The sequence below is a fragment of the Galeopterus variegatus genome, unplaced genomic scaffold (genome assembly GCF_000696425.1).
Source record: "Galeopterus variegatus unplaced genomic scaffold, G_variegatus-3.0.2 Scaffold1092, whole genome shotgun sequence".
Lineage (NCBI taxonomy): Eukaryota > Metazoa > Chordata > Mammalia > Dermoptera > Cynocephalidae > Galeopterus > Galeopterus variegatus.
The window spans coordinates 417670-433680 of NW_007727203.1; the positions used below are offsets into that span (position 1 = coordinate 417670).

Consider the following 16011-nt stretch of genomic DNA (forward strand, 5'->3'; position numbering starts at 1 on the left):
ATGAGCACTAATAAGAAATTGGAAGGAATTACCTGTAAATATTAAGCTTTTCAGCTATGGACAGTGATGTATAAAGTAGAGCCAAAGGAAATTTGCGGGAGAATTCAGGTTTAGATAGTACTTGATTTAATATCCTTTTATACGAATATGTCTTGTTTGCTAAAGCTCTTTCATCCCTTTTAATGATCATTCTATGATATTTTGTTAAAAGGGATGTTAGAGAGATATTAAAGATAAATTATTTAATCAAATCTCTTCCTGAAAGTCAGCATGATTTTTTTAAATGGGGAAATGTTATGAGAGTTTTTCAAGGCACAGTTAGCAAAAATTCAAGATTTGTTCATTTTCTGGACTCTAGAATAACACTGTCCAGTAGAACTTTCTGTGATGATGGAAATGTTCTGTATCTGTTCTGACCAATACAGTAGCCAGTAGCCAAATGTGGTCATTGAACACTTGAAATGTGGCTATTGTGACTGAAGAATGTTTGAATTTAAGTTGATAATAGCTACAGGTGGCTGGTGCTACCTTATTTAACAGTGCAGCTCTAGAACTTATAATTTGAGGATGTAAGAATAGTCTCACAAAACAGCTCATTTTGCTCAAATGAACATTTATCAAGTGATTGCAAACATATCTTCTAAATACACATTAAATTTTAGATTCTTAGAAGGAAGTGGTTGTGGTTTCGCTTTAAGGGACTTATAATAAAATTCTTAATATATGAATATATTGCATTACAAAATTTCCATTTATCTACAACTCTTTCAGACACACTGACAAATTAAATACTTGGACTATCCTAAGAAGACCATGTTAGTGTTTCAAATTGAAATTATGAAATCATGGGCAGTTTTAGGCATCAGCTTCTGGATTTATATGGTTCTAGAAAACATAAAAGATTTAGGTGAGATAAGAGTTTAATTGGGTTGAATGAAGTGTGAGTGGTATGAAGAAGTAATGGGAATGGAGGTTCCAGAGTAGAGAAAATCTTAGGTGTGGGTTGAGGTGAACCAGATGAAATAGAACTAATTGGGCTCAGGATGGAACTTTGTTGTAAAAGGAAGTTTCTTTTTTTTTTTTTTGTCACCACCTACCAACTTACTTTTTAGTCTTCTTCTAGCCTTAAGGCCTGGGTGTTGGTAGGAACTGGAAATAAGAGTAAATCCATGGTCTGGAAATATTCTGTGTCCACTGCATACCACTGGCTTCCTTATGGAGTTGTTGATGGAAACGAAGATGTTTCTCCAAAGCAGCTTTTTGCCTAAGGAGACAACCCCACCCCCAGTTCCAACAATGATTAAGCATCCTAGAAATTGTCCTTATATCCAAAGTTCTACTTGTTTATGAATAATCATCAGTTAGACTTGGAGTTGTTGATCTAACGTTCTAGTGTAAGATCACGGTGTTTGTTTAATAACTACATATGAGGTTTAGGGTGTCATGAGCCTCCTATTGGAAAAGTAAAAGGAAAAGCATAATTCACAGTTAAACTTGTACTGCTAGAAGGAACTCCTTTGTTTTAGAGATGAGGAAACAGGCCAGAGAAGTTAAAATACCTGGGCTAATGTCATGCAAGTGAAGATGAAGTAAAGCCATTTGGCATTAAGTTCTCCTAACCCTTGGTGGAGTGAGGCTCTATCCTTCCACCCCTTCAGTTACTTGGTTTTCTGCTCCACTCAGATGACTGTCAGTTTTCTGTTCGTGGAAGGTTAGAACTCCAATAGCTTGCTTTTGGTCTTAATACTTAGGAACCTGCTGCTATGATAAAATGGAATACATAATTTTGAAATTGAATCAGGACTTTCCTAATGATCCATTTTGTAGTTCACGAAACAGCTAAGGAAAGTCCAAGGAACAACTCAAGTTTAGCAGAAAACCTTGATATTGAGAGTTGTTCTGGCTGCCTTCTCTTTCTGGTCCCCTAAAGAGTATTTATTAGCTTAAGCTTAAGTTGTGGAAAATACATTTCAAGGGGAATACTATTTACAGTTAAGGTTGGAATCACACGATTTCCTGGGTTGTGCCTCTTTACCCTCTATTTTGATGGTTCTAAGGAGGAATTACTATTGCTCTCACTAAGGAAATTCATGATGTCGCAACTATAGAGGACATAGTTTTAAAGGCAGTTGAAACCACATTACTCAAAGTCTATTATCGGAGAGATGCAATCATCATTATTATTGTAGGAGTATAAGGAGGGAAAGTCCCTGATGACTTTGGTTCTGTGCTTCTAACAAGGCCCTTATTAGATCTGGTCTTGGCCTGTGTCTCTAACTTCATCTGGAAGTATTTTTTGCCCCTTGTTCACTTCATTCCAGCCATGCTGACTTTCTTTTATTCTTCCAACATGCCACTCATTTCTTTCTTTGGACCTTTGCACTTACTATTTACTTGCTGGAATATTTTTTTCCCAACTGTTTATGTGGCTAACTCCTCATCATTCAAGTCTTACCTTATGTGACACCTCTTAGAGGACTTGCCCTGACCAACAACCTAAAATAAGCTTCCTGCAATCCTATAACATCTTTAAAAATTTTCTGGGCCGGCCCGGTGGCGCACTGTACCTTGGGAGTGCGGCGGCGCTCCCGCCGAGGGTTCGGATCCCACATACAGACCGGTTCCCGCTCACTGGCTGAGCGAGGTGCGGCCGCAACACCGAGGGTTGCGATCCCGTTGCCGGTCCCGGTCTGGTACGGGTGCGACACTGAGGGTTGCGATCCGTTGCCGGACACGAAAAAAGACAAAAAAAAGGAAAAAAAAAAAATTTCTGCATAGCATTTATTGCTAGCTAAAAAAAAGAAACTCTTTATTTTTATTTGTTTAGAGTGTCTCCCCACCCCAACCCTCGCCTTTTCCCCTACTACATAAATGCCACAAGAGAAGAAATCTTGTCTATCCTGTTTACTCCTGAACTCCCAGTATTGACAACAGTGTTTGGCACATGATAGGCTCTCAATAAATATTGAGGAAGGCAGTGGGTTTGGAATCAGGGGGTCTTAGATCTGGTCCTGGCACTGCCTCTAAATCGCTATACTGCTGTGATTCAAGATCCTTCCTCTGGGACTTACTTTTCTCATCAGTAAACCAGAGGATTGAGATAGATAATCTCTAAACTCCCTTCCAGCTTCAATACATGTTCTAAGCCATGAAGAAATCGTGTGACGTTTGCAGCAAAAGAATCATTCTTTGTGTTTTAGTCTTCCAAACCATGCTTATGGGGGGGCGGGAAAACTGGCAAAGGCAGTACAAGGCTAGCACTAGCACCAGACTGTCAAGCCCTTGAACAATCTCTGTGGCAGCTGTTGCCCCACTGTCCAGTACCTGGCTCGTTCCTGGACTTGTTTCATGGCTTCCTCCAGAGCCAGCCTTGCTGCTTCCTCTTCCTTTTGCCTCCTCTCTTCTGCCTCCAGTCGAGCCTTTTCTTCTGCTTCCTGTTTCCGCAGCTGGTACTCTATTCGTTCTTCTTCAGCCATTTCCATCAGGCGTTTTTGTTCTTCTGCTAACTGCATTTCCAATTCCTTCTGCCTTTGCTTTTCTGCCTCTGCAGAAAAGAAAAAGGGGTAGGCTCAGCATGGCTTATTACTGGGGAAAACAGTTTTCTGATCCAACTCTCAAGTCTGTGATTCCCAGGGACTCCCCTTGAGAGATTCTGCAGTTTATCTGCCAGCAGGCTGCCAGATCCTCTGTGGGGATTACCTTGGGAGTTAACTTACTAATTTAAGAATCCTTTATCAAGCACCTACTATGTGCAATGCACCATACAATTAATACAAATCTTTGGGGAAGTATTTTCCAGAGCCTTGTGTGTTCATGGAGTGGTATGCAGCTGGTGGGGGAGGGGTGTCAGGTCAGGGTTTAGAGAAACTTGGTGCTTACTCAGTCAGACTGACCAGTCTAAAAAGCCAGAACCAGCAAGTGGTCACAGTGAAGTTTCTACCTTTTCCTCAAAAGTGAGGCTGGATAGAGTTCACACATCTGCACCTGAAAGTCTGCCCTGAAGCTATCCAGATGTCTTTTGTTGTTTCCATCTGCTAGGGAAGGAAGCAGGAGGAGGGTTGTGTCTCCAATTTAGGTATCTCCTGAGCAATGCTCCAAGGGCAAAGAGATAGGCAAGGTTCCAGTTCAGGAGAATACTGAATTGAGAGTGGGACCCGGTGTCATTTCCACAAGTGAGTCTTTCCTTTCTTTTTTTTTTTTTTAAAAAAGATGACCGGTAAGGGGATCTCAACCCTTGGCTTGGTGTTGTCAGCACCACACTCAGCCAGTGAGCCAACCGGCCATCCCTATATAGGATCCGAACCCGTGGCCTTGGTGTTACCAGCACCACACTCTCCCGAGTGAGCCACGGGCCGGCCCTGAGTCTTTCCTTTCTTATTCTGAGCTTCTATATCAACTCACTATAGTCTTACATAATAATCACTTTGAAAAAAATTAGCTCATACATTTAGAGTGTTTCACACCCTAAGGCCTAGGATAGGAATAAATGAACACCTGCAATGGGATAATTTCTGTCCCAAAGAGATGAACAAAGATCTCAAGAATCCTCCTCACCAGCCCTCTTGGCTTCTTCCTGCTGCTTTTTTCTCTGCAGTTCTTGCAGTTTCCTCCGGAACTCCTGTTGCTGCTGCCGGGCTCTCTCCTGGGCCGCTTGCAACTGGAGCTGCTGCTTTTTCTCCTTCTCCTCGTGCTGCTGCTGTTGTTCTTCGAGTCTCTGTTTCCTCACGCTGAGAAAACACAAGATGATCAGGGAAATGGCAGAAAATGCTGGTGCATCCTGTGAGACAAGCCAACAGGCAGCTCCCTGGCTGGAGGTTTTGTGCCCACAGGCCACAGGGAGCATCCCATTCTGAGGAAGCCAGGTTTTCCAAGGATTTGGAAATCCAAGGATTGAAGAGCAGAGGTGAGAACACAATGGGCCTGGAACTAGAAGCTAGAAGTTTCAGCACAATTCTGTGCTCTGGGGTAGGGGCCTTCGTTTCTCAGAGCTTCATTTTCCATCCTTATTAGATGGATTTTGAAACTGCTGCCTCACAGGGTTTTGTGAAGATTAAATTAGAGTCAAAGCCTGTGAAAGGGCCTAGCACAATGCAGACAGCATGGCAGGAGCTCAGCAAATGTTGGCTGAACTGCATCTGAAAGCCTTCCCAAGGAGATCCCCTGAACATCTGTCTTGAGTAACCCTTATGGTCAAGACATGCATCTTATCTCTTCCTAGGATACCTGAGGATAGAGAAAAATGACATAATGCTGTTTCACTTCAGGGCATGAGCCTCAGAACCCACCCTTGCCTTCTGTTTCCTAACATGGCCGTAGTCTTTCTGGTGGCCCAACCCACCGGATCTCCTCTGCACGTCTCTGCTGCTCCAGCTCCAGCTCTTCCTTCATCTTCTTTGCTCTTTCCAGCTGCTCCTGCTGGAGCCACCTCTGTTCCTCCTGCTCCCTTCTCCTCCTCTCCACCTCCATCCGCCTCATCTCGGCCCTCTCTGTTCGCAGCCAGTCTCGAGAAGCCTTCTCCTCCTCCCTCTTAGCGAGGAGGGCCTACAGAACCGGAGTGTTCTTAGTGCCAGGAACAGATGGGGCTGTCTTGGCAGCAGTGAGCCATTCTCCACCCCAAGCAGACTCCACACTCTGACCACAGCCGCATAAACTCTGCTGCCACCAGCTTGGACCTTGGGGTCCAATGGTCCTGGATTCAAGTCTCTCTCTTACTTGCTTTGGGATTTGGGGGTCACAACTTAATTTTCCTGATATTGTCTTCCTCATGATATGGTTACCAGAATTAATTGAAATAATGAAAGAGCCAACATAATGTCCAGTACATTGTAGGTTCGTGTTCTCAACCCCAGCTGCATTTTAGAATCACCAAGGAGCTTTCAAAATTTACTTGAGGCCAGGACCCCACCTGACCAATTAAATGAAAATCTCTAGGGGGAGGCCTTGATGCTTTTAAAAAGTTTCTCAGGTGATTCTAATATGAAGCCAGGGCTGGGAACCACAGGTTCTAGATAGAGGCTGTCTTACCAGGGGCAATCTTAGGTGTAGATGGGTCAGACTCACTTTTAAACCCATAGAAACCTACCTTTTCAATGAAAGATTATACTTTCAGTTAATGTACAGATTGTTGTAGCTTTCTTTTTCTCCCTAATGCCTCCTTCTCAGTCAGAAATATTCTCATCAAGAGAACCTTGAGAGGCAACTCATGGGAACTCTGTATTCAACTTGGAGTGAAACCTTGCTTTTTAGCTTTTGCAGAGGTGGCATGGTACTGTGGATTAACAATAAATCTAAGAAACTCTGATGATCTGTCAGGCTCAGAAAGGTTCTGCCCACAGGTTAAAATCTGTTGTGCAGTGCAGAATTCTGTAATCGAGGCAGCTGGGAGGGATTGAGAACAATAAGAGAATCTTCCTGAAATCCTTTTTGGAAGACCATGTGCTAGAAAATAAGTAAATAGATAATAACTTAAAATAGTGATCCGAGTTTAGATTCAAAGGACCTGAGTTTAAGTCTAGCTTCAGTTTCTAGGTCTGTGAAATGGCAGTAATCATACCTGGCTCACAAGTGTAGTTGTAAAGATAAAATGAGATTCAGCAGAGTATACCATATGCACATGTAACTTACGAGAGTTTAGCCACAGTGGCTTAGCTATATGTGTGTTTGTGGTGTTTAAAGATACTTTTTGTTTGTTTTTTGTACAAGATCTCTAAATGTAGTTCAGCACTTCATCTTAGTGGAAGAAATAGTGATTTGTTCCAACAGCAGAGGAAAAATTAGTTGTATTAGTCTTACTGAGAAATGATGTATCTGTATGGTATTCTTTTTGGTTAATTGCAGAAATTTTGAAGGCTAATTTATCTTACACTCAGTTTTTCTCTACAAACCTCCACATTAGACTTAGGGCCCCTGGAACAAAGTGACTCTTATGTGAAAAAGCACTTTGTAAAAGCTGACATGTGTGTGTAAGCTACTTCTGGTCCAGCTGTGCACCACAGAAAAGCAGATTAGGAAAGAGGGAATTTCCACAGCTTTTGGGAGGCAAGCAATGGCCGAGTTCAGGCCAAGTCAAGGCTAGGTGTTTGGCTCTGACAGCCAGCGTCCACCTTTCCCTGTAAGGATGAGACTTGCACCTTTCGCAGATGGGTGCTGTGCCCACTTCCTGCTCTTTAAGGGGTGAATACAGGCCCTGGCAATGTTGGGTGCCTCACAGAATGCCCCTCACTTCAGGGGGGCTTTGCTACCCTGTGTCTTTGAGGAGGTCTAGCTTCTTATTAGGGTCAGAAGGTACCAAAGTAGAACAAATAAGACCATTATATAGTAGGGCTGTTTCAGTAATTGCAATATAATTAGGAGCAATTTTCCCCACCTCAGCAGTTGTACCAAGTGAGGACAGACTCCTGGCCAAGGTGAGAATATCAAATCCTACCTTGGAAGGGTCATCATGGCTTCTCTCGTCTTCAGATTGCATGTTGTCAGTGACAGTTAGAGCTTGAGGGGGTGATGATCTTCCATCTATAGAAACTTGGCTGTCCTGAGCATCATGTTTGAGAGAAAGCCAAGGGTCATTTACAATAGAGGCTGAAGGGAAGAAACTTCTATCTGATATGTCTTCTGTTTCCTTAGAGTTAATGACATCAGGCCCATTCAGCTCTGCTGCTATCTCCAGATTCCTTTCTTTCTGTGTCCTTTTCCCTTTAGCTCCTGTTTTTTTTTCTAATTTTTTTTCAGCTTGTGAGTCCTTTGCCTTTCCTGGGGGAGAACATTTGGACACAGAAGTATAGCTGAGTTAAGTAAATATGATTTCTATACATCCATTTCAGTAACTTTTAAACTTTAGCATGCAATGGAATCACCTGGGGTGCAGATTCCTAAGCCCCACCCCCAGAATCTAGTTCCACAGGAAACTGCCTTATCCTATTTGGATCAACTGTCATTCAGTAGTCTTGCCGTTAGAAAAGTTCGACATCACCTACTTCAAGTTCTACTTGACCTGTGGTGGGGCAAGACTCTCCAGAGGGGACACCTGTACACACAGGTGGAGAGTCATGCCTGAGAGTCTGGCTTGAGGGTGCAGCTTTTGTAACCTGGCAAAGTTGAAGCTTTCCATACTCTAAGGACTCTTCTTCAATTCACTCTGGAGGCCACAAGTATTTCCTTTTCCCAGTCCTGCTAGTGCTCCCCAGTCATGAGCTACAAAAATGTAAACTCAGCAGGAGTTTAAAAAGCAGACCTAGAAAACAGATCTGGCCCAGGAGTGTATCCAATGTTGTCCTTTCCAACAGCATTTGATTTTTTTGGAGTGTCTTCTGAATCATGTGGGCAGTAAAAGATCGGTGTAAGTTTTAGGGTAAAGAAAATCTTCAGAAGCAAGAAATCTGAGTTCCTTGTAAGGTACTACACAGGGAACTGGGAAGGAAATGGTAGCTGGGAGGGCCATTCAGAGCTTTTTGCATCCTTCCCCTTCCCAAATGCTCCCACTACCCCATACTCCAATTATGATAAAGTTATTAGTTCATAGAGACAGTGGTAGCAGCATGTGTTGGGAGTCAAACAGGAAAGGACAAACCTTGAGTCCACCAATTTACTATCTCTGATCTATTTGATCTTATGTAATTCACCCAACCTCTCTGAGCCTCAACTGCTATGTGAATATAATAACAGCGTTTACTTCATGGAGATGATGTGAAGATTTCATGCGGTCATATATGCGGAGCTCCTAATACAGTAGGTACTCAGTAAGAACTGAATACTGTGCTGTTGTTATTATGATCATCACTTCTGTAGTGGCAATCACAGGTCTCCAGGCTCCCGCTGCTCTATCCCATTGCAACACCATCTTATCTGTGGTAGTCAGGGAGACTCCAACAGTTTTTTCCTGTAGGATCCATGCTGATTGTCTATACCAATTCCCCAACCCCATTAAGAGTCTTCTGGGTTGTCCCTTGTGGGCACATTTTCTTACCAACAGTGGCCCCTGCTTCCCCATAGACCTTTCCTTCTCTCTCCCTTTTGGGTGCTTTGGTCTTGTTTGTCTCGGTTCTTTTCTTTCTCTTGGCTTTGTCAGTCAACTCCCTCTCCTAAAGGTGAGAAATTAAGGAAAGGGACCATGATGCATGTAGGAAATAAAAAAAACCATCAAAGGAAGATTATGTTGAACCAGATGACCAGAATGGCTTAGAATGGAATCTGTGTGGGTTCTAGATGAGGCAAGAGAGCAAGTCTTCGAGAATGTGGAGCTGGTGGGGAGATTCAAAGATTCAGTCTTTGATTTAAAACTGCTAGGAATAACGTCATAGGAGGGAAGAGGAAGAAAATACACTTTATGGCCTGCCTGCTTTTTTTGATGCTAAATCATGGTCTACAGAACTGGATCAATGTGAAATAGTTTTCACATTTGATAGACTGGTGTTGCCACAATTAGTAGTTAATGATTCTAAAACAAAGCCAGCTTTATTTTCTGCTGCATCATTTGCTAACTTCGGGAAACCTCAGGCTGATGACCATAGCCATGTCAGTCTTCAGCTTTCCCCATGGGCTGGGACAACATGGAGGCTCCACCTAAGAGAGATGGCAGAGTGAGGCCATGGCTATCTACTCCGTACCTTTGTAGGGATTAGAAATGGGCACCCCATCCTTCAGGAGGATGCAGACCAATGCTGTCGTGTAGACTTGGTGAGCAGACCACAGGCTGGACTTAAGCTCCCACTTCCCCACTTTGTCAGGTGCTCTGTACAGTAAGCAGTCTACAAAACTGTACATGGTAGCCTTATGGGATCTAGATAGGGCCTTCAGACCAAGCTCCTAGGTGTTTACACTCACATGACTGATGGTGGCTCGTGTCTGCTGTTTAAACAGTTTTGGTTCAGTCTTCCCTTCTCTTTCTCTTGGAAGACGAGATGTATCCACAGCACCCATCCTCTCTGGTGACTCAAGCCCATGTCCTGGAAGTCCTCTGTGCAGATGGTTTACATCATAATCTCTGTCCCTTCGAAAACAGAAAACCAATGGGACCAAACTAAAAACTCTGGTGGAAAGAAAGAGCAAGTGAATGAACACTGCTTGAGCGCCTGTTCTCTGCCAGGCACTGTGCTGGGCATCTGACATATTAACTCTCTTTTCTTCAACACATACCTGATAAGGAGATTAGGAAGATTGGTCTTCACTTTTGGGGTTTCCTTATGGTAAATCCTAAAACTCAGAGGGCAGGAGAAATAGTTTGCCTCTTTGGGATTGCATATTTATGCCTTTAATTGAATGACATAGAATTATTTAGCTGAAATTTCTTTCATCAAAGGCTTAGCTGGAAAAAGAAAGTGACCTTTAAGAAAGATTGTCTTAGGAACAAGCAACTATACATCCATTTCTTTATGCCCCTGAATTCTATTCTTGATCAGATGCAGCCACTAAAAGGTCCTATGCTGTGTTAGTTTTATGTCCTGAGAATAACTGGCTTATGCCCTCTGGGCAAAAAGGCCACTGAAAAACAACCACATGGATTTCAGTCACACAGCAGAGCAGCTACCATGTGCCAGGTCTGGTTCTGGGCATTTTCTTTTTTAGCTAAATGGGTATTATATTTTCTGTGCTGTGCTAGCACAGGGCCTTACTGTGGAAACCTGAGAAATATTTGTTGAATGAGGCAAATGGAATTTCCTGTAAATATACGAGTCTTTAAATCATTCATTGTCACTCTATAAAACCCATAGCAGAAGTCTCCTTTAGAATTTAGTGCGAGGGAAACCTTTATTTTCCCCGAGGAACAGGTATGCTGCAAATGAGAACCACAATCCTGATCGTGTCATTCTATTTTTTTTTTTTTTTTCTTTCAAGTTCAGGAATCTCTGTGTCAAGTATGAAATCTAGTCATGATGACTATAATGACTTTTGTGGAGTGTTTGTGGGTTTTTTTGTCCTCTTTATTTAAAAAATTTTTGATTATTTCATCTTTTTTGGTGGTGGTGGGTAGTTGTAAGCAATTTAAATACATTGTGGAAAAGGATTAGATATAAAAATTAAAAAATGGAATTCCTCAGATAGCTACCTCATTCATGCAAGTGTCCTTCTCTTTGCTCCTGGTCCAGGACACAAGCTTTTTGGTCCAGGAGAGAATCCTTATGCCGCTGGGCAGGTGAGGTTCTCAAGTCATTGGGCTCATGGGTCACAACAGGCTATAGTTCCACATGGAGGCAGGGATGACCACCCAGCTGCCACTGCCAAAGCGGGGCTTAGGTCAAATGACTGGGCCTGACTGGCTGAGCTGCTGATCAATGAGCTCGTTGTAAGCACACAGTGAGTACACAGGAAACACTCGATACGTGTTAGTACTTATTATTAGTACTGGTATTAGTATTATTTATTTTACCCAGAGCTGAGTGAATGCTGAGAGAGAAACCAAGGCTGAATTGATAGAGCTCAGTTTTGTAGGCATCTCTGTAGCTCTCATATATAAGAACAAATGGAAAAAGCTGCTTTCACACTGTTTCAGTTAAACTTCATTCTTTGCCCACCCAGCTGAAGAATATGGTTTAAGTAGAAACACATCACAATATAATCCTCCCCAAGAATCTTTGCTTAATTCCAGCTGTCAGAGCATGCTGTCAGCTGAGAATCCTCATGCCTCTCAGAAAAAAACAGAAACCGAACAATTAAAAATAAAGAAAAACAAAATAAAGAAGTCCGTGTCATTACAACTTTGAATGCTTACACCTCTTGCACAGTATCTGCCTCAGGGATCTGGGTGTGCTCAGCAAGGGAAGCATTGACACGGTCAAGGGTCACACTCCTTGGTTCTGGGTCTGTAAAAACAAGGAGTATCCTCAATCAGCAAAGGAGAACAGGCAATTATCCTAGGAGGAGATTAGACATGGAAAAATGTCTACTTGGTGAGTAGTCAACAGCATGCAAATGAGAACAATGAGGTATGTTATATGTAGGAAGTTAGCAAGTACTATAGAAACCACTGCTGGCACTTGGCAAGTGACATTAAAGTCAGCATTAAATATCCTTTGGGAAAGTGATATAACAGTCTGTATCAGGAGCCAGAAAAATATTCTAGCTTTTGATCAGAAATTTACCTCCTGGGTATTATAAGAAATAATTCAAAAGAAGAAACAAACTTTTTGTACCAACTTATTTATTGTAACATTATTAATAATGAAAAATTAAAAATAGCTCAAAAAGGGAGACTGGGGAAATAATTTATGATGCATTGATTTGACATTAAAAATTATGGTTAAAAAGATAAATAAGCAATATGGAAAACATTTATGATATAGTAACAAGTAAAAATACAAACTACAGAACAGTGTGTTAGAACTCAGTAAAATCTGGATGGATAATGACTGGAAGAGAAAAAGAAAATAATATGTTACAGTGGGAGGTTTATGTGTGTTTAAATTTTTTCTTAAAACCCCAGTGTGGGTTATAACATTGAAAAGCAAGTTGATTTAAAAAAAAAGTTTTCCTATGAGGAAGGCTTACCCAGGCCACACAGCTAGCACGCTACTGTGTGCTCTGAAGACCATATAGGGTGGCTCTGACAGAATGAGCAGAGTCCCCAGACCAAGACTTCATATTGGGCCAAGCTACCTTTCCTTTTATTTTAGTTACTTTAAACAATTTTTTAACTATGGAAGATAAATTTCATTGCAGGAAATTTGGAAAACACAGAAAAGCATAAAGAAGAAAAACCCCACAATCAACACATAACTATTAGAAATGACTAAAACTGAAGACTATGATGAGAATTGACAAGGATATAGAGGAATTGGAACTCTCTTCTACTACTGGTTGCAATGTTAAAATGGTACAACCACGTAAAAAAACACTTTAGCAGTTTCTTAAAAAGCTAAATATATACCTGCCATATCATTCAACTACTCTACTCCTAGGTATTTTACCCAAGACAAATGAAAGCATATGTCCATACAAATACCTGTACACAAATGTTCATAGCAGCTTTATCTGTAATGGTCAAAAACTTGAAACAGCCTAAACGTCCATCAATAGGTGAATAAAAACCTGTACACACACACACACAAAATGGAATACTATTCCGCTGTGAAAAGGAATGAACTGTTATACACTCAACATGGATGAATCTCAAAATGATTATAGTGAGTGAAAGAAATCAGACAAAGTAGAGTACACATGGTATGATTCTATATATGTAAAATAGAATATGATTGTGGTGATGGTTTCATGGGTATATACATACATAAAAACATTTTATTGTACAATTTTAAAAGGTGGCAATTTATTGTATGTCAATTATCCCTCAATAAAGCTGCTTAAAAACTTAGCAAGAAATATGCTCATACAAATAAAGTGCCTAAATCAGTGCCAGCACATGGTATAAACAATCAGAATCAAAAAAACCTCACTGCTCTCACTGTACCCACATACAACTATTGCAAATATTTTCATGTATTTACTTTCATGCACATGTAATTACATACTCATATTTTCATAGAATTGATTACAGAGTGTATACACAATTTTAATATACCTTCATATTATTACAATTTTCCCATATAATTATTCTTAAAAATTATTTTAGTAGTAGCACAGCATTTCATTATTTGGACGTATCTACGATAATTGACTTAATCAAATGTAATTTTAAAATTCATATGGCTAATTTTTTATAACTATAACGAACTTTTCATAGAATATCCTTAAAAGGGATGTTTTTGATTATTAAAAGGTTTATTCTTTGTCCACATCTTTGCTTGTAAAAGGAAGTACAGTTGAGGCACAATGCCTACTGTGAAATTTTTGCCCAGAAAATTTGTACCAATTTACACTGAGGAAATGGTCATTCATTCCTTCATTTACCACATTTATCAAATATTTACTACATGCCAGGCATTGTGCTTTGGTGATGGGAATACAGTGATGAGTGGGATGGACACAGATGCTGGCCTTAAGGAGCTTAAATTCTAGTAAGGAAGACAGATATCAAAACAAAACAAAACCTAAAACAAAAAACTGAGCAGTACATTCTTGCACGAATTATTTCTCCTCAATTTTATTTACTGAAGCTGTTATACCGTTAAAGAAATATTTGAAAAGAAAACGTTCGCCCGTCATCCCACTACATCCTTCCCTTAATACTATAATTACTCCATTTTTCAGTGTTCGATGGTGGTCCCCCCAGCCTCTTTGCAACTCAGGCTCCCTTCTGCTTCTCCCAAATGTTCACAGTGGCATCCACTGCCTGGCACATCAACCTCCAGACTTTGGAAGGGGGACAGATTGCTAATGCACAATGTGGTTGAGGAAACCGGAAAGGTTGCTTGGGGTTATACGTCAGAGTTTATCTGTCAGAGTTTATTTTGTTTTGGATAATATGTGGGGGCTGGCCGGTTGCTCAGTTGGCTAGAGCCTGATGCTGATAATAGGGTTCCATCCCTTAACCTGCCAGCCACAGACAATCACCCCCACCACAACCTACCACCACCACCGCCCACCCACCACCACCACCGCCCACCCACCACCACCACCGCCCACCCACCACCACCACCGCCCACCCACCACCACCACCGCCCACCCACCACCACCACCGCCCACCCACCACCACCACCGCCCACCCACCACCACCACCGCCCACCCACCACCACCACCGCCCACCCACCACCACCACCGCCCACCCACCACCACCACCGCCCACCCACCACCACCACCGCCCACCCACCACCACCACCGCCCACCCACCACCACCACCGCCCACCCACCACCACCACCGCCCACCCACCACCACCACCGCCCACCCACCACCACCACCGCCCACCCACCACCACCACCGCCCACCCACCACCACCACCGCCCACCCACCACCACCACCGCCCACCCACCACCACCACCGCCCACCCACCACCACCACCGCCCACCCACCACCACCACCGCCCACCACCCACCGCCGCCACCGCCACCAGCCACCGCCACCCACCAGCCACCACCACCACCACCACCACCACCACCACCAAAACATCAACAGACAGTGGGAGCTGATCAAAGTATCTTCGTGACAAGGGGAATTCTGTGAGAGTTTCTTTCCCTAACATGGCTCATCTCACCCAGAAAAACTATCTCATTGAAGACATTCACTGCTTTTCACAACTCTTTTGAACTTTGGGACAGGGCATGATAAGACCACAAGAGGGCGCATTTGTATTGCCCAAAACCTGAGGTTCTACACTGGTGTAATTTCACCATTTTGATTAAAATTGAAACCCTGTCAGTTTTGGGATGTGGACCACAGAAGGGTGATTCCCTGCCCCCTAGCAGAATAACCTAATACTTAGGAAGTGTTGGAACAAACTGTCAGTACTTTGAATAATAACTTACAACTTCTAACTGCTTTAAAAAAAGATCTATACAAATTTACAAAAATTCTTAAGCACTCAGAATACAGAAAAAATACTGTATAATCATTCCTCATGGAACCACTTAGCTCTGTGAAATTTTAACATTTTTCCATATTTGGTCCACATTTTGGTAAAGAAATTTGGTATTTATCAGTCCTTATACATACTTTTATATCTTTACCACAAATAAAAATGCACCTATAAACAACATATAGCATTATTTTACATATTAAAACTTCATATAATGGCATCGTTTATATAACTTTTGCAATTTGCTTTATTTTGCTTAACATTATGCTTTTGAGATTAATCCATGTTAATACATGTAGTTTTCATTCATTTATTTTAAGCTGCTGTACAGTATAAACATATGACAGTTTTTGAATAAACATGACAATTTTTATAAACATATGACAGTTTGTATAAACATGTGACAGATTATAAACATATGACGGTTGTTTTAAAAATCCATTTTACTGTTGATGGTCATTTTGACTATTTCTAACTTTTTATGATTACTACCATGCTACAATAAGCCTTTTTAGGTGAGTTACTTTAGAGAAAGAATTTATCTAAAATAACTCTGGGAATGAAATTGGTGAGTTGTAGGGTATGTGCATCTTCAATTTATTGGATATTTCCA

General features: G+C 41.7%; 1 protein-coding gene across 1 annotated transcript in view; it reads right to left on the reverse strand.

Moving 5' to 3' along the window:
• Nucleotides 1-754: 754 nt before the first annotated feature.
• LOC103592121 (uncharacterized protein KIAA2012-like) overlaps nt 755-16011 on the reverse strand; it is a gene marked incomplete at its 5' end in the record, with an annotated part of 36861 nt that continues 21604 nt past the window's right edge. The window contains 8 exons of the mRNA XM_008574720.1: nt 755-1264; nt 3325-3544; nt 4555-4727; nt 5339-5541; nt 7427-7749; nt 8963-9077; nt 9820-9985; nt 11705-11795. Of these exons, the coding sequence (XP_008572942.1) occupies nt 1126-1264; nt 3325-3544; nt 4555-4727; nt 5339-5541; nt 7427-7749; nt 8963-9077; nt 9820-9985; nt 11705-11795 (1430 nt within the window). The remainder of the gene's footprint in view (nt 1265-3324; nt 3545-4554; nt 4728-5338; nt 5542-7426; nt 7750-8962; nt 9078-9819; nt 9986-11704; nt 11796-16011) is intronic.